The sequence below is a fragment of the Maylandia zebra genome, linkage group LG10 (genome assembly GCF_041146795.1).
Source record: "Maylandia zebra isolate NMK-2024a linkage group LG10, Mzebra_GT3a, whole genome shotgun sequence".
NCBI classification, from domain to species: domain Eukaryota; kingdom Metazoa; phylum Chordata; class Actinopteri; order Cichliformes; family Cichlidae; genus Maylandia; species Maylandia zebra.
In genome coordinates, this window is record NC_135176.1 from 24,039,196 (window position 1) to 24,062,285 (window position 23,090).

Genomic DNA, 23,090 nt, shown 5'->3' on the forward strand with positions numbered 1-23,090 from the left:
CCGGTTCAAGATGTTCTTTATTTAGTTCAGGGAATGACAATACTGCCAAGTACACTAAGCATGATTCCCATAATCATTTGTGGAAGACTACAATTTCCTGGCCATCATTCTTCTTCAAAAGAAGCACTCTAGCTCTCACCCAGAGAAGTTCGGCTGTGTGCGTGATGGGTTGCATCCTGTTTGCTCGACCAGGAAGAATTGACAAGTCTTTTCCCTTCCTAAGACTTCAGGTGCATTAAACTATGTAAGACCATCAATAAAATAACATTATTTCTGCTATTTGTAACAAAAGACATGATTCACACCAAATGCACAGACACAAAAAGACAAGTGAGACAAAAACACAGAATGTACACGTCGGGTTGTAGTGTCTCTTTGAGCTACTCACAGCTGCTTACGCCAGGGACAACTAACCCTTCCCATTGTACAATATATCAAGACAGATACTAGGGCTCTCCAGTGCCAACGTGCTTAAATAAAAATGAATTCATCACTACGCCTTTTGAGTGAGGAGCGCTTGCTGGTGCTATTCAACAGCACCATTGGTGGCCACTACTAAACTGCAGAGACTAACTGTGCTGAGCCCTTTTTGCATTTCGGGCTGATCTATTTTGATTCCCTTTTCACTGCATTGGAAAGCAAAGACACAAATTAAAGCATTATGCACGAATGTTGTGAAATGAACGAAAAAAAGTGAGGCCAACTTGAATGTACTCAAGGCTATTTTTCCCTTGCAAGCTACACAATTCAAGATAAAACCTTCTGTTCAACAGTTCTAATTTTGTTCTAAAGTGGGCTCTTTCATTTCAAAATATAATGTTCCCAGAAATGGTCCATAAAAAGTGGTAAATTGGCGCAAGAACAATTTGACCTTTATGCTGTCTTGCTTCCAGCTATACAACATCTTTAGGGGACACAGGGATTTGTGAAGGAGAGCTAATCAATAAAGGATCTTTTTGGTGGGGGATGCATGTGTGTTTTGAGGACTGGAAGGATTTTTTTCCCCCCATCCTTCTATGCCTGGAATTCAAGACCAAGACCAAGCTTGTGACCGCCAGCGTTGATGTTTTTGCCATCAAGGAGAGCAGAAAGTGTCAGCTTGATACCTAGGAAAACACATAAGCCACAAATACATTAACACTTTAAACATTACAAGGGTTGCTGAGTGAACTCATTCATTCACAGCTCGTGGACACACACTTCAGATGTTTTCCATCCAATATTCGTGCAAGTGAATGTGCACTTCCCCTGATGAAACCTAATATAATAACTGAACTGTCTTTGTGAACAGAGTCAGGTCTATTTAAGCACACCTAACGTCTGCAGAGACTTCACTCACCTGGCTTCAGAGTCTGAGTGTAGCCCAGGCCCACAAGGCTGGAGTTATTCACCTTAGCCTGTGAGGGAACCACAGATCAATATTATACATAGAAGATGAACACAGAACTTCACATTACAATGTGGGTTTTTTTTACTCACTAAACAAAGAAGTTAATAGCCCTAAAAAAAAGCAACAGTACAGTAAAAACAGCTTCTCTTCAGCAGGTTTTTGTGTCTATAATGCACAGGGGCGTTCATGAAAATGAAAACTGTAAATTGTATTTACGCATTATGTCTGTAAAATACCAACTAGCCACATGGGTTGGAAATGAGCAGTAGTTATAAACTCTCTTAGAAACGCAACATTTACCCAGTTAAAAGATTAAAATGTTTATGAGTGGCATTGTCATTAAAATAGAAGCTGAAATAATGCAGATAAGTACACTAACAAACAGTCAGATTAAGTATCTCTGCTTCGAGTGGGAATTCCAGCTTTTATAAGGAAATAAACATCTGTTACAGTCAAGCTGTTGCCCAAAAGAAGTCAGACAAAACTGATTAAGATGATCAGCGCCAGGTACATTAGTTTGAAATATGGTGTCTGTGGCACCGTTCCCATGCCAGTGCACTTTGCATTGATGATGCATTTCAGGTCAGGTAGGAATGGTTGGTTTGTCTTAATGGAAGAGAAAGGGTGAGCAACAGTGAATGGGAATAGTGTTGGGGGAAAAAACATAAAAAATAAAAAAAAACAAGGAAGCATTCAAAAAGAGTATCTGATGCTCAGAGTAAAAGAAAGTCGGTGACTACAGAACACAATCGATAGCAAAGACATACAGTGATTGTGTAATTTTCACTGCCAGAAGGGGGAGACATAAGACCTGAATTGTGGCATTAACGATTAAATTAGTCCAAACCTTCACTTGCAGACACTCCTCCTCTTTAGCATGAGTGCATTTCTTTAAGACCATGCACCTGCACTGCATGACACAGTGCATTTTCTAATATATATATACCTGCATTACCAGATCCCTATCAAACGGTCGACAATACACCTGTCTAACAGTGCAGCAATAAAGTAACCCTGGCACAGAAGGATCTAAGTCACTTCAGTTTACACACTACTCACAGAGAAGGATGCGTCGGGATCAATCTGATACTTGGCAGCGATGCCAAAGCGGGTATTGCTGTTTCCAGCAGTCCAGGCCAGGTTGACGGCCGTCTCCAGCTTGTCATTCACCTTCTGGTAGATGGAACCACCAAACTCGGTACCATCGTTTCTAAGGAAAAAGATATTTGCAATATATTTAATGCTGCTACACAGAGGTGACATTAAATTATGAGTTTGTGTTTCATAAACTTCTTGCATGTCAAAGACATCCACAGTTGAGTGAACTGTGACTGGTGTAAAGCCTATACTATACTTTGTCTGACTTCATATTAACCACTTTACAAGCAGACTCAGACAGGCTCGGTCAGAGGCACAGCAGGAACCATGACTAACACCGTGCCCTGTCCCTCCCTCTTGCTCACCGTCTGACACCACTTCGTGCTACATTTTCACTGAAGCCTGCCAAACACTCACTCCATCTCACTTGCAAGGTAGTAAATCCCATCACCTGTGTATAAAAATAACCGCAAGGCACCTGGGTGTCAGGCAAAGTGCCAAACAGGCAACAAGTCAATCATCCAGACAAGGACAAAAAAAGAGGGCTTTGGAAGTTCTTGTCTAGCCATGCACTGGTCTGGAGTCACTAATAACTTAAACGTTTAGCCTTTGACTTACAATGTCCATTACAACAGGACAGAAGCATTCACCTAACGTCCGAGTGTTTTATCCACGAAGACTCAAATAAAATCCCACACATACACACAGCATGCCTGCACAGTAAGCTTGTATACTGCTTGATGCCAATTCAGGAATGTTTCAGTGTGGCTTGTTCATCAGACACATCATTATTCCAGTAATATTTTACTCCTTATATTTTAAATGTGAATTTCTATTAAATAAATCAAATCAACAGCAACGTAGCTGCAATAACACAAGCTTCATAAGATTACTAAAACTGCACACAGATGAGGCGAGGAGGCCATATCAGCATCTCTTACACATTCGTGTGGAGCTGGAACTCATTAGTCTTGTATCCAACTGCGAAGTTGCTCTGGGTAATCCTGTTCCTGCCAGCCTCAAAGGTCATCTGGTAGCCAGCCAACCAGCCCTCGTAGCCCACCACTGCTGCGCCGTGGATGGCTGTGCCGTTGATGTCGTAGTTAACGTCACAGCCAACATTGATGTGTTCGCACTTGTAGCCCGTCTTGAGCTTTCCGCCCTTTTTGCTGCCAGGAGATTGCAGGGAAAAAAAATACAGGTTGACATTGTTGTCTCACAGCATGAAACATAAAACTGGTTTATCACAAACCAGGTGAACTAGTGCTTTTTACAACATGTCCCTTATTAAATTATTGTAGCTGAGTAGACTGCACCATCACAGGCACTCCTGCAGAAATTCAACATGCCAGTTGCAGTTTACTTATGCAGTGCCCCATGATACTGACATTTCTTTTTGCCCTTTTACTTCCCATCAACCTCTTTTATTGTTGCAAATTAAAATGCATCAATCAGCTGGGCACCCATACATGAGGCTGTGGATGTTTGTTTTCATATGATAGACATTACATATATTAATTCACTGATTGTACAGTTGGCATTCCTGCAATGTAGTTTTTGCATCCATTTGCTTTAAGCTTTACTACAGCAAAAAAGCCAACAAACAAAAATGCAGCTGTTCTTACCCGGTGTTTGGCGAGAAGGAGGAATCCAATGTAAGTTTCAGGCCCTTAGCCAACTGTGAAAAAGGCAAGAATGACATTTAAAAGAATGACAGGAAGAAAAATAAACAAAAAGCGCTATGGTGTAAAAGCATCTTAAATCGCACATCTTGAAATTTTGGTCTATAAGCTTTTAGCCTCAATTTTAATGATTGATTATAAATCACAGATTCTTTTGCCAGCAGAAATCTATATCTCATTCTTGTGCCATCACAGCACATCACCTGATCCTCGATGGTGATCTCAGTCCCCAGAGTGTTGTCCGTGTTCCACTTCTCTGTGAAGGTCAGTCCGTGCTCTGCCCACTTGTATTTGGTTTCCAAAGATCCAGCTACCTTGCTGGTCTCGGTGTTGGCAGAGCCAGTGCTGGTGAACTCCTGCAGATGATAGATGACACCCACAACTCTGTTAATGTGGAACACCAAAACTAATACTAGTAAAATCTATCAATAAAATGCTTTTCTATGGTCCAGGTCCAAACTATATTTGCAGTGATAGCACTCTGGATAAGAAACTAGATCCAAAAATGCTGAAGGTGCATGAACAAGGTCAAAAAATCCATTTCCCTTAACTCTGAGGTAAGATGTCAATGAATCCTAGCAACATTTTAAAGATCAGATAATGAGCTACTTAACAGCCAGGATGGTCTTAAGCTATGATAGTACTGCTGCGGCATCAACTGGCAGCCCTGCTAATCTGATAATGACCAATGACGACTTACCAGTCCATTCTCAGACTTTGTTTTCAAGTCCAGCTTGATGAGCCCGAAGCCTGAAACAGAAAATGGTTCAAAAGATCAACAGTATGTACAACAATGTAACTATACCACCATATGGAGAAAAAAAACAACACTCTGAAACAGTCTTGCTTATGGAACAACTTTCTTAAAGATTTACAAGCATCTCAGGATAAGAACTGCTTTAATTACTATACTATTAGTGGTACTCAAGCAAAATTTTGACTAATAATTATTTAAAGAGTGTTTTCTGAAAATTCAGTACACATTAAATCAAGATATTGATTCTGGTCTGTGAAATACCCATTCATTAGCCACCAGAGTACTTTTTAAGTGATTTATATGCCACTGACTTAACGTGCATTGATTTGATGTCAATCTTCTAAAAGCATTAGTTGCTGTTAGTTATGAATAATAGCCAGAAGGTGGGCCGCACTGACCCAATTCATGGCACTGTTTGGCATTACAGCTGTCAGTTGATTCACCAGCCATACTCAACATAACGTAACTTAAATTCTCGACTGATTTTGCAGTCCACCTTCACTGAAACGGCAACATATACAGGGGTTAAAGTCCTCGAGACTATCCTTTTTTTTAAGTTTATGGGACCGGTAAAAACTTACGACACACTTAAAAGCAACACATAAAATATTATAACACTCAAAATAACTAAGATAGGTTTTATTTACACAGACAGCCGGTTTAAAAAAAAAATCATTGACCAGTCAGTCTCACTTGCCAGGAAAAAAAGGGAGACTTTTTTCTTAAACCAAACACTTGAGCCTGCTTTTTTTTTATTATCCATTTACAATCAATGTTATATTTGCATTAATTCAGTATTGATGCCACATACAAATCAGTAGCTTCAAGAACTGTGAATTCCCCAGATTCTCAACGGACATCGTTTGGCAATGATCCGAGAATAGCAGCATATTTACACAAATGCAATCCAAGGACATCCAGTTTAACTGTAGGCCCAGTGTGCAACATGTGTTCCTCTACTGGTAAGCTATACACAGGACTGTGACTGGTTTGAATCAATCACTTTCATTTGATATTGCATTGTGTGCAGTGGCTGGATTTTGCGCAATCTCTGAGGGGAAGTGTTTTATCATAGCTTCCAAGAAATCTTCTCATTTATTCAGAGAACAAAATTAATTGTTCAGTGCAAAAAACCATCAAAATATTCTTCCAGTGACAGAAGATTTACACAATAACAGTTTAATAAATGATTATTAAGTAAAAGTGAAAATAAAATGAACTCCAAATCACCTTTTTAATGCAAAACACAGAAAAAAAACCTCAAAATCAGAAGGTAACATGCATTAAAAATCCTCAACTTCAATTTTTTAAAACATGGTTTTCCAGGCTTCTTCACCTCCACCAAAGTACCAGTACTTAATATTTGTTGTACCTATATGCAACCACTTCAGTTATGCAGTATCATGATGACCCAAAGGAGGTTTCCAGATGTCTTTTGAGGCACAGCATTCACTTGTCAGAGATTTATTGAGATTCAAACCCTTTTCCTTCCAAGTAGACTACACTAAAAGCTTATGAATAAAGTGATGCTCAGTGGTGCTTACCGTATCCTTTGGTAAAAACATCCCTGGCAGACTTTCCAAGGTCAGCATAGGTGGGAGGTACAGCCATTATCTGAAATGAGAAAACAGGATTGTCAACAAAGGCCGAAAAAAGTGCAACTATCTCTTTAAATATCTTTTTTAATTTAAACTCTCTTTCCGCCCCCAACCCCTTGAGTACTGCAGCTTTAAAACAGGTAGAGCTCGAAATGGCAACACTGCAGCAGAAGAACAATCATATAGATGTGATGCATTGTTGTCTTACATGCACTACATTCCTTTAAACATGCACACTTCAGAGCAAACTGGTCAGCTAGGATGCAACTGCCACATTAACAATAATAACCGTTTCATTTCCTCTAATGGACATATTTAAAGTTTATATTGTATGAATGCTTCTGTGGATTCTTTCAGTCACTCTGCTTGAAACTACTTCAAATTTAAGGTCAAATTTGGGATATTCTGACACTTAAGCTAGCAGATTTTCTAAATTAAATTTTAAGTTTTTAAAATGGAATAAGGCAACTTAAAAAGCGAGAGCGAGAACAAAGAGGGCTCAGACTGAAATGCAAAGTGACCCCTTTGATAACCGTCTAGACTGCCTACTCTCATGCATGTGAGTGACTGACTGTCCTTCATTTTCATGAAGTGCCTGTTGTGCAAAGCATGGGGTCTATTTCGTCATTAGAACAGATTCACGTACAATCATAAATAGCTGCACGGGTACTTGATAACACACATGTTAATATTGATAGTAGATAGAAATGTTGGCCAGGTGAAAAGCAACTCTAGCTCACGCAATTTCTTAGTTAAAATTTAATATTAATAACAATAACAATAATAATAAAGGAGCAGTGAGTACCAGTGCAATAAAGCTGGTCTGTATTATATAAGAATATAAACTCTGAACTGTAACACTACATCACTCCTTCGTTTCAACCTTTCTGATCCGTTGTTTCCCTCAGGCTTGGTACTTAATGAGCGGCCTCACCCTTCATCAACAACTGCACCTTCATACCAGTTATAACACATGTTAGAAAAACACTATATGAACATGCTTTTTCTATCTGTTTAGCCCAAACATGTTCCCCTCCATCTCAAAGGCTCAGATTTCCCTAATAAAGACTGGTACATCAGCCCATATACATGTATCCCTAGCATGTTCTCACTATTAAATCATCTCTAAAGCCAGCCACCCGGGTGTTCAGTGGAAGCACCTGGAGCAGGAATATCATATTAATGTCAATTGGACATTTACAAATAGTTAAGTTATTTACTGGCCCCAAGCTTGGATTACCAACTGAACGAGAGCCCAGCCCATGGATCTATTTCTCTACTTACAGAAAACCATACTAAAGCAGAGAATCAATGACTCAGACTGCTATTAACTACTAAAGTGATTAACTTGGATTTCCAGCACTAGTATACCCAGTAGTTTCTGTGTGTAGTGTGGAAATTATGACACTGACAAGTACAGTCCCAGACACACTTTTTTTTTTTTTTTTGCCCAGGGTCCCTCATGGAGTTGATTCTGCCAATGATTACAGCACAAACACAGCTTGTGAGTAGTTATGTAGTTATGGCTTCCACGCGTGTCTACGAGCAACAATGGCAGAGGCCGTAGAGGACATGGAGGTAGGACAAACCCGCACGTAGGAGAGCTTACCGAGCTCTCTTATAAATACGTCAAGTGGGAAACTAAATCATTTTAGGCTAATATATAAGACAAACAGTTCAAGAATAAAAACGCGCAGATTTCATAATATTAGCATGAGGAGGATCATTCATTAAATGTCACACTTCCTTTATGAGTGCCCTTCAGGACCTCCTAAGTCACTGTCTACGTTAGAAAAGAAGACATCAGTAAAGACATGAATCAAATCAATTTGAAATCTCAAGTCTTCTACTAGAGTCACCACCAGCAGTGGCCTCCTGGACTATAAAAAAAGAGGTTGTAAAGGAAAAGCAGAGAGGAGAGCATCTCCCTGCCCTCGCCTGCTAATCGATTAGCATTAGCTTGCTAACAAGGTGGGCAGCGGGCAAGGTGAGCTATATTAAAGCAGGGTTATCAGTCAGGAAGCTCACAGCCTGCCAAATTGGCTTAATTACCTAAATGAAAAATACTTCATTAACTCTGCTGACTGTGAGTCTCCTGCGAAATGCCAAATGACCGCACCGCGAGACATTAGCAAGTAAGCTAAAAGGAGCAGGCCTAGCATCTCTCCTGAACTTCGACCTGCATCCAGCTCCGGTTAAAAGGATGGATGAGGCGGACAGTCCCCTGGTCTCTGGTATAAGAATCCACAGACAGACAGCATCATCGCTTCTGTGAAATACCTCAAAGGAAGGTTGTCCTCGGGTTCAGAAGAAGAAACATAACGTACCTCAGTGTGTTGCAGTACTAGCCGAGAAGGAGCCTGTCCACCGCACGAAGGGAGGAGAGAGAGAAGGGAGGTGGTGCGGCGTCACGTACGTAGGAGACACGTAAGCAGCAGCAGCAACAGCCCGTCAGAGCCAAAGATACAACACAGTCACACAGCAAGATGGTGCTCACTAGAGTTGTGCAGTAGTGGGGAAAGTGTAGCTGGAGACTCCCTCAAAGTTCACGCATAGCCTTATTTTTCATTAGGTACATTTATTCAAGTAGGGGACAATAAATTATTATTCTAAGCCGCTTTATTTCCGATGGAAACATTGCACTTTTCACTCGCTATATTAATGGTCATGCAAAAGAAATATTCTTTAGACTGCTAACATTTCACCCTATCCCCAGCATCCTCTATCACGCCAACCCTCTCACTACATCATTGAACCTCCTCTGTTTTTTTTCTTCCCTGCAGGATCCTGCCTGACAGCTCCGTTTTCAACATCTTTTGTTACCCTTTTATCCACTATCTCTCCTCTGCACACGTCCTAACCTCCTTAACTTTATATCTAAACTGCTCAACCTGAGCTGTCCCTCTGAAATACTCGTTTCTAATCCTGTCCATCCTGCTCACTCCCAATGAAAATCTGAACATCTTAGGCGAAGCCTCTCATTTTATCAGTGCCATACATCATAGCAAGTCTCACTATCTTCTCTTAAACCCTCCCTTTCACTTTTGTGGTATCCACATCACCCCTGAGACTCATCTCATCAAGCCACCCTTGCTGCACTCTCTTCTTCACCTCCCCTTGCTTGGGGTAGTGCAGCTTCATCGTTACACCTGCCTCCTTTTATTCACACACGTATTCTGTCTTGCTTCTATTGTCTTTCATTTCTCGTGCTTTTAGATTTGATTCTTTAAATGACACTAAAGAGGGAAAAAATCACGAAACGGAAATGGCAAAGAATGAACATCTAGCCCTGCTGAATTCTCTCTGGGAACATTACCTCCACGCATGCGCAGTTTGCTCCTCGCGGCACGCAATTTATCATCATCGTCATCATCATCATGGCAGCATCACCTAAAATAAGCTCCCCGTTTTTCGGGTTGACTTATCAGCCTCTGGAATGTTACCTCATGCTTGTCCTCTTCATAGCAGGACCAATGAGCTCTCAGGGCTCATACAGTAGTCACCTTTACCATGGTGCGTTGAAACTGAGCACCTGTGACCACAGCAAAGGCTTTTCTGTGCAGGATTCACTCTGCAGGATAGTCTCATCCCTCACTATAACGCCTATAACCAGACATTACATTATTTTAGTGGTAGGTGCATTTCTTCAGGTATGCAGGGGCAATCAAGTACAATTTTTTAAATGCTTTTCTTAGCTTTTAAACATGTATTTAATTCGAGTTTTGTGTTTTATGCAATAATAATGTATTTCGAGTATAAGATAAATCCAAATAATTCAAACAAAAGGAGGTTATTCTGCTACACAGTGAGTATAATTTTCTATTGTTTTGTTTTGTTTTGTTTTTGTTACCTCTTTACCTGTGTCTTTTTAATAACATTTTTTATAATGACGCCAGTTTTTCAGTGTGGCATGCATAACAATACCATAAAATCTACATGGATGTCATTATAACTGGATTTTAGTGATGTGGTTTAGCTATTTTTATGTTGATTACGCATTATTTTTCACATTCAAAAAAGAGTCAGACATTCTTGTTAAAGATTTGTCTGCATTTAGGTGGAAATTACGTTACAGTTATGATGCATACGATAAAGAATTTCTTGAGAAACTCTGCATTGCTTTTATCCACTTGGTTCTGAATGCAAAGCGGTGCTGTGCGCGTTTCTGTAGTTTTGTTTAAGTGCGTATGATTTCGCAGAAACGTAGCCGTGTGGTTTAGTGATCGTTGCCCAAACTTTAAGGTGCTTCCTTTGCACCGGGTACAGCTGCCAAAAAAAAAAAAAAAAAAACCCTAACAAGTAGACATCTTATCTTGTATCCACCTTACCTACGTTTTTTTCTTCTTACACTACATATAACAACGCGTTTCTCTTTATTATTTATTATTTATAATTACTGAGATTTTAAAGAAATAAATAAGAACGGAAGTAATAACTGAAATTCCCTGATAGCAAAACAAGTTTAGGACCAGATTCCACCAGCTCCTGAGCGCATGTCTGCATTTAAACATTTGGCCAGTAGATGTCAGTGTTGGTAACAATCTGCAAAACGTCAAATTACTGTGTTCAGTAAGTTGTGAGTATTTTAGAGACATGCACAGAGGCTTTCAGCAACTACATCTGCTCATCTCTGTCTGCTTTAAGAGTCACTTTCATTTTTTTTTCCTTCTGTGCAGTCCATCAGCAGTGTTGAAATGCAGTTTAATTGCTGAACCTTCATCAGCCAGTTGATTGGGATTAATTTGCAAAGCAAGGATTTCATTCTTTTCTTTATAATTACAATAAACGTGATAACAGATTCAACAGATTTGGTTCCTTTGGGGGGGTTTTTCTTGTAATAATATAAAATCATTTTGGTTTTTTTCTCCTTAAAAAAAACCCAGAAAAACAAACTGTATTGCTTGTCTAAATTTTTTTGTGTGTGTTATCTTCTTCCTCTAGATATAGTATACAGTACACGACACACACACTGTTTTAAACATTGTTAGCCTCAGTTAAATAATTACACCTTAAGAATTTATTTGATTAAAGCAGGGGCGCCACTAAGGGGGGGCACTGGTCACCCCCCGAAATTTGCTCCCAGTGACTCCCCACCCCATTCTGGGGGAGTGAATCTTAAGCCGCTTCTGCTCAGCTCTGCTGAGAATCATTGAAACGATGGCTGGGACTTATTTGCTTTTCATATGTATCTATTTTCAGTGATATCAACTTTAATACAAGGGAATTGACTAGGCATATAATTATTTTCTTTCTCTCTTTTTTGCCATATTTTTCAAGTAACCTATATTTGACAACAGCATAATAAAATTCTGTTTTTTGGTGCGCCACCCCAACATTTTAGTGGCCCCTATATGGCCACCCCTATGAAAAAATTCTGAAGGTGCAACTGTGACTAGAATATTCTGTCAAATAGCCTGCATTTATGTGATTTTTTTTTATGGGCAAGGATTAGCATGCAGAACATTAAGTTTATTAACTTAGAGAGAAAATTCAAAGCCAAACACACTTTATCGCTTGCCAGAAGGATTTATATTTGAGATGAGTTTTTTTAGGGAATATTGTGTGGATTAGTGTTTTTCTCCTGTCAACTATTGACTTAAGAAACTTATCTGTGATGAGCTGCAGCAGACAGGCAGACAGACATATCTCTTTTTTAAAAGCTTTAAAAAAACTTTTTAGATCGCTCTTCAAATGATGTCTGCTTGTCTTTCTGCAAACTTTAAAGGTTTTTTGGGGGTTTTTTTGTTTTTGTTTTTTTAATAGGACTGCGGTTTTTAACACATTTAGATGTAGTGATTCAAGAGATACATTTGTGATCGTGCTGGGAAACAGTGATTAATATCGTTAATTACAGCCACAATTGCAAACAGCATTACTCATAAATAAAAGAAGCTGTCTCAGAGAAGAGATAGGCCATTCTTTGCTCGGTCACCAACATCCGCAGCTTGTTGTCATTAAACAAACATATTTAACTTATTTCCTGATGTGTATTAAGGAGTTTCCATTTCTGTTTTATGTCCTTGCATCACTGAATCTCAAATAACATTTAATCAACAACTAGAAACATGTTTGTCGCCTGTCGGTCGCCTTCAGAGGCAGCCAAAATTCATTTCTAGATTATCCGCTAGTCATATCTGGATGCTCTGCTTTCATCCCCCAAGCTTCAAAGCCGAGGCTGTGTTCACTTCAAACAGCCATCACCGAGTGCCAGTCAAACCCTGCTCCAGAAGACAACAAACACTGCAGAAAATGTTAATCAACCCGGGCCAAGCATCACCAAAGTAAATAAAATAAATTGTAAACAGATGCCATAATATGCAACATATGGATAAATAAGGCAGCATGTCATCTTTCTTCTTATTTTTTAATTCAGTGGTTGACGCAGGAGCCAAACTCCTCTGTCTCTTTCAATTCCCTCTATCCCATCCATGCCAAACTTTCAGCCAGTGACTTCACTGCACGCTGCTTCTTATTCCAGCCCGGGGTGGAAGTCCACAACCCAGAGTCTGTTAATACAGAAGCATAAATCTCTCTGCCTGTGTTCCTGCGTTCAGTTTACAGTCCAAGAGCAGTAACCTTTTTACCTTTGTCTCTGCAGGATCAAGCACATCGTTGGGCACACTTAAAAGCATCTTGTAAAAGATTTAATGGTTCGAATTTCCACTCCTTCGATTCTGGACGGATTTCTGTCATCACACGGGGCAGTGAAAGTGATGACAGCTCAGAACGGATGAATAAAATTCAAAAGTATCAACATTAAAACTAGCGATGCAAAGCAAGTGAGGTCTTTCATTGTGAGAAAATATTTGTGTAGGTCAAAAATACTCCGCAGTCCCATCAGCGGCTGAGACACCCGATGAAAGAAAAGTTAAATAACTGATATTCTTAATGTTCTTTTTTAAAGCTAGATGAATAACACATTTCCACTCAGTGGATTTAAAGTTTAAACTTCCATTTTTTCAGCATCCTTGATTATACATTGTTTTTTAATCTGTTAAATTAATTAAACTAGCCAATCAGCTGTTAGGAATGTACTTTTTTGCTCAATTGGTTGCAGCTTGTCCCGGAATAATCCCTCTGACGTAACGTCTAGAAACGAGAACAATGTGAGCGTATTTCTCGAAACAATAAAAGTTTTTCTTCCTCTTCTCATTGTTGAGTGTGGTATCAGCGAGACATTGTGCTCTCGTGAAAAATCTGTTTGTTTCGGATACTTCATTCCTCTGAAAACCCATCAGAAGTTCTCTTTACAACGCGGACATGAAGGGAAACAAAAGTGGCGGCTCAAAGGCGGGAAAAGGGAAGAAAAAAACAAGCTGGAATTGAGTGGTTTGTCACCGTGAAAAAAAAAAAAAGACAATACGCTTCTTTTTTTTTTTTGCCTTGTTGTTGTTTAATTTTTTTGTTTTGATCAGCATCTTTGTTTACAAGTGGGTTACATGATAGGAAAAGTGAGAGACGTGTCCTTCCTGTCTGAACTTTGGTAAATACATTGGAGGCATGAGAAAATGTCAAGGCTCAACTGTGGTCAGAGTGCTGCAAGTGGAGCGGTGACTCATTTTCAGCATGAGTGTGTCTATGCACGTTTGTGTGTGCGTGAGGGGAGAGAGTGAGAGAGATGTAGTGTTTGTATGTGGCACTATGTGTGCAGCAGATGCAGCGATCTTTATCTCTCATTCATGGCGTCCAAGGAAATGTAGCGTAAGCTGGTTAACAGTCATTTTCTCGGTATCTGCCTGCCTCCCAGAGATGTGCTGATAATCACTGCTTTGTCGCTCAGGCAGCCACCTGCCGTCTTGTTTTGTGGAAACTGAGGTAATGCTATAGCATTGCCCAATAGTTGTAGTGGTGCCCTCTGCTCCTTCATTGGTTGACTTTTACATGTTACATAGCTGCTCTGTGCAAAGACAGACGCCCAGTAGGAAATCAGCAGAGGGTCAGCAAAACTCACTTAATATATACGCAAGCAATTTATGCCACTCTGTCATCTCCTGCAACTGGATTTTGTTTTAAAAGTTTGTGCACCTGTTCTGGCTTTGTTCAAAACCAAATGCGGTATGTGTAATATTGGGGGGGGGGGAACTGATATACTGCTAATTGTGAGGCTCATGGTGTTAACTGAACACTGGTATTTTGGTGTTTGGAGCCAAGCCTTAAAGGCTCTGCACCATCTATGCTTATTTAAGGTACCATGGATAAAGGCATTCAGCAACTGACATACAATACTCAAAAAAAAAAAGCCCAGATAAAGCCCATATTTTTGACCAAAGTGAGAAAGAACAGCCTATATAGCTTATACTCTGATTCACATCTGCAGCTGATAATCACAATATGAAACCACAGACTTGGCAGGATGAGGAGAGCTGTGCCCCTGCCAGCACTTTCACCACAAACTATCAAACTGCTACGCCGAGCCTCCTGCTATATACTGTGCGCAGCATCGGTGTGTGTACTGAATACTTGAATCTGTAATCAACACATTCTCCATATTCTCCCCCTCAGGTGCCCCGCCAACATCAAAGGAGGTAAAGGATGGTTTGGTATCTCTGTGTGCCTGTGCCTTCCAATGTATAAAACAGCCCGGCTTTCAGCCCCAAGACACAGGCGGGGAGCTGCCGAGGAAATTTAATTTCACGACTACCACATTGCTACCTGGCAGGTAGGGCTGTGGTTCGTGTATTTTGTAGCTTTTGCCTGCACCTGGTTATGAGCTGATCACACCAAATGCCTCTTTAAACCACAGGATCAGATATGGAAATCCTTGTGCCAAAGATCCAGGTTTTTGTGATTCTTTGCACGGCAGCAGAGGGAAAAGCATCAAACTGTCACTCAATTAGACAGTGAGAGAAAAATAATAATAATTTAGGAATTTAACTACAGAAGGAAGTAAAACAGGTAAACTGTAGTAGAAGTAGTTACTGCTGAGTGACCCTTTAATTAAGAAATTGGATTTTTAACTTTAATTTAAGCTGTTTTGAGGACCAAACTTACAAAACAAATGGAATAATTTAGTTTGAGATTACATTTCTAATGGAATATGCATTTTTGAAGGTCTTATGAAAAGATGCATTGAACTGCATAAAGTTCCCTCCGGTCAGACATGGTTGAGTGAAATTTTAGAGGGGAAAAAGTACAAATTTTCACTCGTTGCACATCATAAGAGAGCTTAGACGCTCTTAAATTTATAACTCATTAATTGCAACGCAGTATTTCTTCTGAAGGTTGTTTTGCAACTTTATGTTATTTGGTTTTCTCACTGAAGTATGTAATCTTTACAAGTGACAATAAAAAAAAGAACGCGGTTCAGCCCTTGTTTCATTCACTCACGCGAAAAGTATGTGACATCATTCAGCTGCTGAATTAGATCAAGATGTAGCTCTAATGACTGGAAAATACACTTTATCAGTTTGATATGAACATGAAATAATCCAGTTTAGGATGTACTTTTTGGTTTGGGGTGATTTACATTGTTTTCTCATCAGTGTCGTTTGGTCTTGGTTGCTCTTTGGCAGTTTGCTCAAACATTAAAGTTACTGTGGTTAATTACTGGAGCAAAGGCCCAGAGAGAGAAACTGTGCACCAACTGAAGCTCCTTGGCACTGAACATCAAGCCCCGAGCTAGTAACCTTGGTGCGCTTTTTGATCCTGTCTTGAGTTTCACATCATAAAAATCAACAAAATTGGCTTTTATCTTCTCAGGAGTGCGGCCAGATATTGAAAGGCAGATGAATGCTTTTATCACCAACAGAGTTGACTACTGTAATGATTTTTTTTTTCTTTTCAGGAAAGCTTTGCAAAAGCTGCAAAGAGCAAAAGCAGATGTTTCATGGGTTGCCCCTCAGTTTTAGATTTTAATGTTCTGTAATTGGCAATTCGCTCAGGAGATGCCAGACTTACCCTACTATTAATGCTACTTTTATCCCCAGTTTTACATTATCTTTTAATTATTTTATGATTAACAACAGACTTGATTTGACTTATTATTAAACATTTTGTAAACCCACAGTCGCAGAATCTAATTTTCAGGAGTTGCAATCTTTTCGATATTATGTCTACAAACCTTCGGCTGGAGTGACCAAAGCGAACCCCAAGTTTCTCCTTCTTAAGGCCCATTTGACATTTTGAAATGTAGTTCTGTGCACTTTTACTTTTGTGTCATGCAAGAGTTGCCGAAAGTTTGAAGTCAGTTGATTGCACTTTACCAGTTTGTAGCCTTAACAGATTATGCTTAGGCAATAACTTACATTACAGTAAATCACTTGTGTAATTCTGCATTTTAAAACGTTGCTTTGAACCTCAAAGTTAATTCCATTCACAGAGCACAGCTATCTAAGAGCAGGTTAGAGGTTGTTATATTGGAGGAGGAGTACAAAGAACTTTCCACAGGGGTGTCTGATCAGCGCTGAGATCTTTCGATGGTTGTGTAATACTCTACGTCCCTACGAAACACACCCTGTAGTGCCTTGACAACCCATCTACTGTAGATGTGAAGAGCTCTTTCAACAACAAGAGGTGTGAAGAAATCAGACAAACTGTTGTCTGCGTGTAAATACGCTGTTTGTTAAGATGCTGACGGTTAAATCTAAATGCCAGGCACACCTCAAGCTAACGTACAGACAACCACACAGAAATACAATCACTCGCCCACTCTTGAACAGCCCACACAGACGCACACACACACACACACACAGGTGAAGGCACGTATACACTCTCCAACTGTAGTCTGCCTCTCTCAATATCTCTCCAGAAAGATAATTTAAGCATACACTTTTCAGAAAGTAACTTCTTCAGTTATGTGTGGAAAATAATGAAACGTGTGGAGCAAAGTATTGTTTCATCGTCAGAAACCTGTGTGGGTGACACATGTATAGTGTAATTTGTTACGTTATGGCGTCAGAATCAGAATACTTTATTAATCCCTGAGTAAGTAACTAAACTAGACAAGATAACACAATGAATTACAAATTTACAAGATACAACAAAATAGCTCTAATTATAAATATCCCAGTATATTACACAACGTTAATATATGCAGTTGGGTAAAGGTGTACTTGTAACCTTGTTTCCTAAAAGTTGTGTTTTTTCAGAAGCCTTTTATTTTTTTTATATTTTTTTCTAAGAAACAGCCCACCAGGAACAAATACAGTATCATCTGCAGGAACATCCTGTTCACACTCGCATTACAATTACACACATTTGCACTTGGAAGCGGCCCAGAAGAACCACAGTGTAATCTGCAATCCACTAAGTATCATTTCAGAAAGTCAGTTTTTTGGTATGAAATGTCATTTATGCAGTTAATATAAAAATAAAAGGAAAATTAAAAAGCAAAAGATCTCAGATTTAACGTAGAATCTGTCTGATTTTATTTATTCATCACCTTCCCAACAATTTGGTGCAAGTCAAAGTGATTCGGAAGTAACTGCAAAACTGTTAATAACAGTATACAGAAGCAGTGAAGGTGATATAACTGAGAAAAGAAAACAATAAAAGTCATCAATACTTAACAATAAAAAAAAAAAGGATGACATTCAAAGCCAGTTAAGGAGGTCGGTCTTATGAATTTCTTTGAAAATGTCAACACTATCAGCTTCACTGTTAGCCTGCACTCTGGAGCAGCTAAAGACCCCTACATATTCTCATATCCTCCCTTCTTCTGATCCTGGAGACTTTTTAATCAGTTCTTAAGTACATGCATACTCAACTAAAAGACATTTTCATTTATTGCATATTTTGAGATTTTTTAGAAAGACAGCCAGTATTCCTGCATCTTTCAGTTAGCGCCTGGTCTCTTTCCAAAGTTTCTGAGAATTACTTGATCAAATCAACTGTTTCTTACACCTTTAGCTGTTTTGAGAGTGCGCTAGACACAGAACATACTGTAAGCACTATATAAACAATATACATACATATAAACTGACACACACACACACACACACACACACACACACACACACACACACATATATATATATATATATATATATATATATATATATATATATATATATATATATATATATATATATGGATGTTCGTTGTCTCATCCTGGACTGTGGTGCTGACACTCACCAGTCCCCGGCCCCCTTCCTTCCGCTTAGCGTACAGCCTCAGGGTGCTGGACTTGGGGTGAAACCCTCCATGCATGGTAAGGAGCTTTCTTGTCTTTATGTCAGTGGCTTCTATCTCCTCCTTTGGCCAGCCTATTACCCCAGCAGGGTACCTGATCACGGGCAGGGCGTACGTGTTGATGGCCCGGATCTTGTTCTTACCATTCAGCTGACTCCTCAGGACTTGCCTGACCCTCTGCAGGTACTTGGTGGTTGCAGCTTTTCTAGCGGCCTCTTCATGGTTCCCATTCGCCTGCGGGATCCCCAAGTACTTGTAACTTTCCTCTATGTCTGCAATGTTGCCTTCTGGTAGTTCAATCCCCTCAGTTCTGACTACCTTCCCTCTCTTTGTTACCATCCGACTACACTTCTCCAGTCCGAACGACATTCCAATGTCATTGCTGTAGTATAGCCTGGTAGTGTGGATCAGTGAATCGATGTCTCGTTCACTCTTGGCATACAGCTTGATGTCATCCATGTACAGGAGGTGGCTGACAACTGCTCCGTTCCGTAGTCGGTATCCGTAGCCAGTCTTGTTAATGATCTCACTGAGGAGGTTCAGGCCTATGCAGAACAGCAGTGGGGACAGAGCATCTCCTTGGTAGATCCCGCACTTGATGGTGACTTGTGCTATGGGCTTGGAGTTGGCCTCTAGTGTTGTACGCCACATCCCCATTGAGTTCCTGATGAAGGCTCTTAGGGTCCCATTGATCTTGTACAATTCTAGGCATTCCAGTATCCAGCTGTGGGGCATTGAGTCATAGGCCTTCTTGTAATCAATCCAGGCAGTGCACAGGTTGGTCAGTCTGGTCTTGCAGTCTCGGCTGATTGTTCTGTCTACCAGTAGCTGGTGTTTTGCGCCTCTGGTATTCTTGCCAATTCCTTTCTGTGTCCCACTCATGTATTGACCCATGTGCCTGTTCATCTTAGCCGATATGATGCCTGACAGGAGCTTCCATGTAGTACTGAGGCAGGTTATTGGTCAGTAGTTGGAGGGGACTGGTCCCTTCTTGGGGTCCTTGGGGATCAGGACCGTCCGGCCTTCGGTTAGCCATTCCGGGTGTCTCTCGTTAACTAGCAGCTGGTTCATTTGTGCTGCCAGACGCTCGTGGAGTGCAGTCAGCTTCTTCAGCCAGTAGGCGTGAACCATGTCGGGCCCTGGTGCTGTCCAACTCTTCATACTGGAGACCCTTTCTTGGATATCTGCCACTGTGATGGTTACTGGACCCTGTTCAGGGAGGTCGCTGTGGTCTGCCCTCAGATCCTCTAGCCACTGAGCATTGCCGTTATGGGTTGCATCCTTCTCCCATATGCTCTTCCAGTATTGCTCCGTCTCCAGCCTTGGTGGTGGTGTTCTCTTATTGTTCCCTTGCCACTGAGAGTACACCTTTGCTGGTTCTGTGGAGAACAGCTGGTTTATTCTCCTGCCTTCTATCTCTCTGGTGTACCTCCTCAAGCGGCTGGCCAAGGCTGTGAGCCTTTGCTTGGCAGTTTCCAAGGCCTCAGGTATGGACAGCTTGCTGTATTTCTTAGGCACCTTATTTGTCGCACCTTTCTGCAACTCCGTTAGTTGGCTAACCTCCCTCCGTGCTACTTTGATCTTGCCCTCTAGCCTCCTTCTCCATGGAGGGTACTGCCCCTTGTCGCTGTTCAACTTGTAGCCAAGCATCTCACTGATCACTGCTGCCGTATTGTAGATCAGCTTGTTAGTGTCGGTAATCGTGGTTGTAGGTATTGCCCGTAGTGCTGCATTAACATCATCTAGCAGACCTTCTGAGGGTACTTCACGTAATCTTGGTAACCGGCTACGGGGGATCCAGGTTTCAAGCTTGGCCATGATCCTATTTTTCAGGTCAGTTCCTCTCGCACTCAACGATCCTTCTCCTATCGCACTTGGGGCTATGTACCCAATCTCGGGTGGGGGTGATGATATTGCCCCCCTGACCTGGCGTCCTGACTCCTCCTTGCCGTAGCATTTGTGTTGTACCTCGTCAATCTCTAGCTGTGAGAGCAGTCCCTTCTTTCGAATGTTGGAACACTGAGCTACTAGTTGTTTCGCCGTCATTGTGGATGTTGGGTATCGAAGAATCCATAGGTCCCTCATCCTATTCATGTAGCCCCTTCCGCCGGGGTTACTTGTGTAGTAGCATTCCAACAACGCCCTGTTTTCGTCTCTTGCCCACCGATGCCTTCTTGTTCCAGTAGCCCACTTTTCGTCAGGGTGCCCTGGTTCCTCAACACCTGACGCGGACCTTGTTGATCCGGGCGACGTCCGAGCCGGCATGCCTTCATATTTATCTGTCTCGCTCATGTCTGCGGTAGGCTTGCTTAGCATAGGGGGTCTAGCCTTAGGACCCTTACTGGATACAGATGCCCCAGGCAGGAATCGAACTTTCGATCCTCTGTTCCAAAGGCGTGTAGTCTAACCACTACTATATATATATATATATATATATATATATATATATATATATATACACACATATTGTGTTTCCACTTTTCATTGTAGTGAACGACCTACAAACCTATCCAGGACTTAACTTTTTGGTGTTTTGTTATTTAACAGGTAATCTGACCTGCATACCACAGGAGTCAGAGGTTTTGTGTCTCTTTAAACTTTTCCGTTTTGTTTATTTTTACTCTCAAGCATCCTAACTGCATCCAGATACAGACCTCCTCAAGGCAAATTTTAATAAAACTAACAAACAAAAGTCTATAATATGTTGTTCATAGTAGCTCTCTAAAAAACTTAAAACAATAAAACTTCAAAAAGTAAGCAATTTAAAAAATGATGCTAAAAAAACAAGTTTAGAAAATGCAAACAAAGTTGTCGACAAGTACATTATTCTTTTTGATGTCTTCCCAGAGCAAAAAAAACAGTTTCTGTTTTTATCTTTTTTTGAAGATTGCTTCATATATCACAGTGTAATGCTATTTTAATTGCGTGTTATGACAAATGTAATTCATACAGTCAAAGTCACATCTCCATTCAGTCAGCCTTCGTTAGCCGAGATGTACTACGTTATTATCTTGCAGTTCGGTGGATAAGAAAAGACCGGCTCTTCGCTTCCACGATCCATCTGACTTTATTTCTGATGATGCAACCTCAAACCTCAGTTACTCTTCCCAGACAAATAAATTTTGTCAATCACAAAACAAGCAGCAAACCCCACATAAAGGTTTGTTTGACTCCAAAATGTTCGCAGTATCACCGCAGCGTTCAAATTAGTGCCGTATCAGATGAATCTCTCCATCTCACCAGAAAAGTCATGCACCGAGAAATGTTTCTGATTGTTTTCTCCGTGTGTTTATAACAACCAGGAGACAGAGCCAGTGCGCAGATATGTGTGGTGACACATTTGTCGCCATCCCAATGAAGGCCCTATAATCTTCCCAATCAGGAAAACCAGAACAAATTAGGTTATGCAGCGCTTCCAGTGAGCCATCACAATAAATCATCGTCATGGCCCAGAGCATGTATAAGTAAGCCATAAAACAACAGGGCCTGGGAGAATAATGTTTGTTCCCAAGATTGGTCCACAAGTATTGGGTGATATACTGTGAGAAGAGTCCCATTCACATATATTTCTCACACACTTATTGTACGGTGCAGTGAAAGTATTTCCCAACGATAGGTTACAGGGTCGGCAGGGTTTGGGTTTGGCTCTCATTCTTTTTCATTACGGGCTTTGCTGGCTGTGAACAAGCACCAGGCAATAAAGTATGATTGTTTACTGTCACTGTGAGAATGAATGGAAAGACAGTGCATTAAAAAAAACATCAAAACAAAGGCCTTACAATCAAAGTCACGTAAACAACAAACACTACTGGGTGTTTCTGTACATGAAGTTGACAGAAAAAAAACAAGTGGTTTGCACTGAAGCCTCACAGAGAGGAGGTTTGAGGTTTGAACCTGATCGTTGGTTTGGGAGTTTTCATGCGCTCAGTACGTGTGGGTGCTCTGATTTCTTTACACTATCCAAAGACATGGATGTGAGGCAATGGGGTTCTAAACTGGCTGTAAATATGGCTGTAAATGTGGATGTGAATGGGCATCTGTCTGTCTGTTTTAGCCCTGGGTGTGCCTCACCTCACCTCACCTGGGTCCAGCCTACTCAAATAGTTAGATAGACAGTTAATGAATAACTGCCACTAGTTTTGTAAACGTTTAACTGGGAAACACCATATGTTCTCATTACAGTTCTAACACAAATTAACTGTTGATGGGGCGATCGTGGCTCAAGAGTTGCCAGTTCGTCTTGTAATTGGAAGGTTGCTGGTTCGAGCCCCAGCTCTGACAGTTTCAGTCGTTGTGTCCTTGGGCAAGATACTTCACCCATTGCCTACTGGTGGTGGTCAGAGGGCCCGGTGGCGCCAGTGTCCGGCAGCCTCGCTTCTGTCAGTGCGCCCCAGGGCAGCTGTGGCTACAATGTAGGTTGCCATCACCTGTGTGTG

General features: G+C 40.8%; 1 protein-coding gene and 1 long non-coding RNA gene across 6 annotated transcripts in view; one reads left to right on the top strand and one right to left on the bottom strand.

Moving 5' to 3' along the window:
* vdac1 (voltage-dependent anion channel 1) lies at positions 1-9,010 on the bottom strand. 2 transcript variants are annotated; one of them, XM_004561755.5, is made up of 9 exons: positions 8,853-9,010; positions 6,472-6,541; positions 4,871-4,920; positions 4,374-4,526; positions 4,114-4,166; positions 3,430-3,657; positions 2,450-2,600; positions 1,340-1,397; positions 1-1,106 (listed from the first exon to the last, which is right to left on the bottom strand). In XM_004561755.5, exons 2-9 carry the CDS (start codon positions 6,536-6,538, stop codon positions 1,015-1,017), a joined length of 852 nt encoding a protein of 283 aa, XP_004561812.1. In that variant the 5' UTR covers positions 6,539-6,541; positions 8,853-9,010; the 3' UTR covers positions 1-1,014. The 2 variants fall into 2 exon arrangements, with proteins under 2 accessions (XP_004561812.1, XP_076745471.1); XM_076889356.1 differs by lacking the exon at positions 8,853-9,010 and adding an exon at positions 8,806-8,840.
* LOC101468905 (uncharacterized) overlaps positions 8,009-23,090 on the top strand; it is a 20,405-nt gene continuing 5,323 nt past the window's right edge. For 2 of the 4 annotated variants that reach the window (XR_013100622.1, XR_191453.3), the window contains exons 1-2: positions 8,009-8,103; positions 15,028-15,184. This is a non-coding gene — a long non-coding RNA (uncharacterized LOC101468905). Of the gene's footprint in view, positions 8,104-8,653; positions 8,953-13,716; positions 13,855-15,027; positions 15,185-23,090 lie in introns of those variants that run through there. The other 2 variants (XR_013100623.1, XR_013100624.1) reach the window with 2 other exon arrangements.

Excerpts from the sequence above, each read along its gene's own strand:
- vdac1 (XM_004561755.5), bottom strand. The coding sequence starts at position 6,538 with ATGGCTGTACCTCCCACCTATGCTGACCTTGGAAAGTCTGCCAGGGAT. Across the intron at positions 4,921-6,471 it reads TGTTTTTACCAAAGGATACG|GCTTCGGGCTCATCAAGCTG; the intron begins GTAAGCACCACT and ends TTTCTGTTTCAG. Across the intron at positions 4,527-4,870 it reads CAAAGTCTGAGAATGGACTG|GAGTTCACCAGCACTGGCTC; the intron begins GTAAGTCGTCAT and ends TATCATCTGCAG.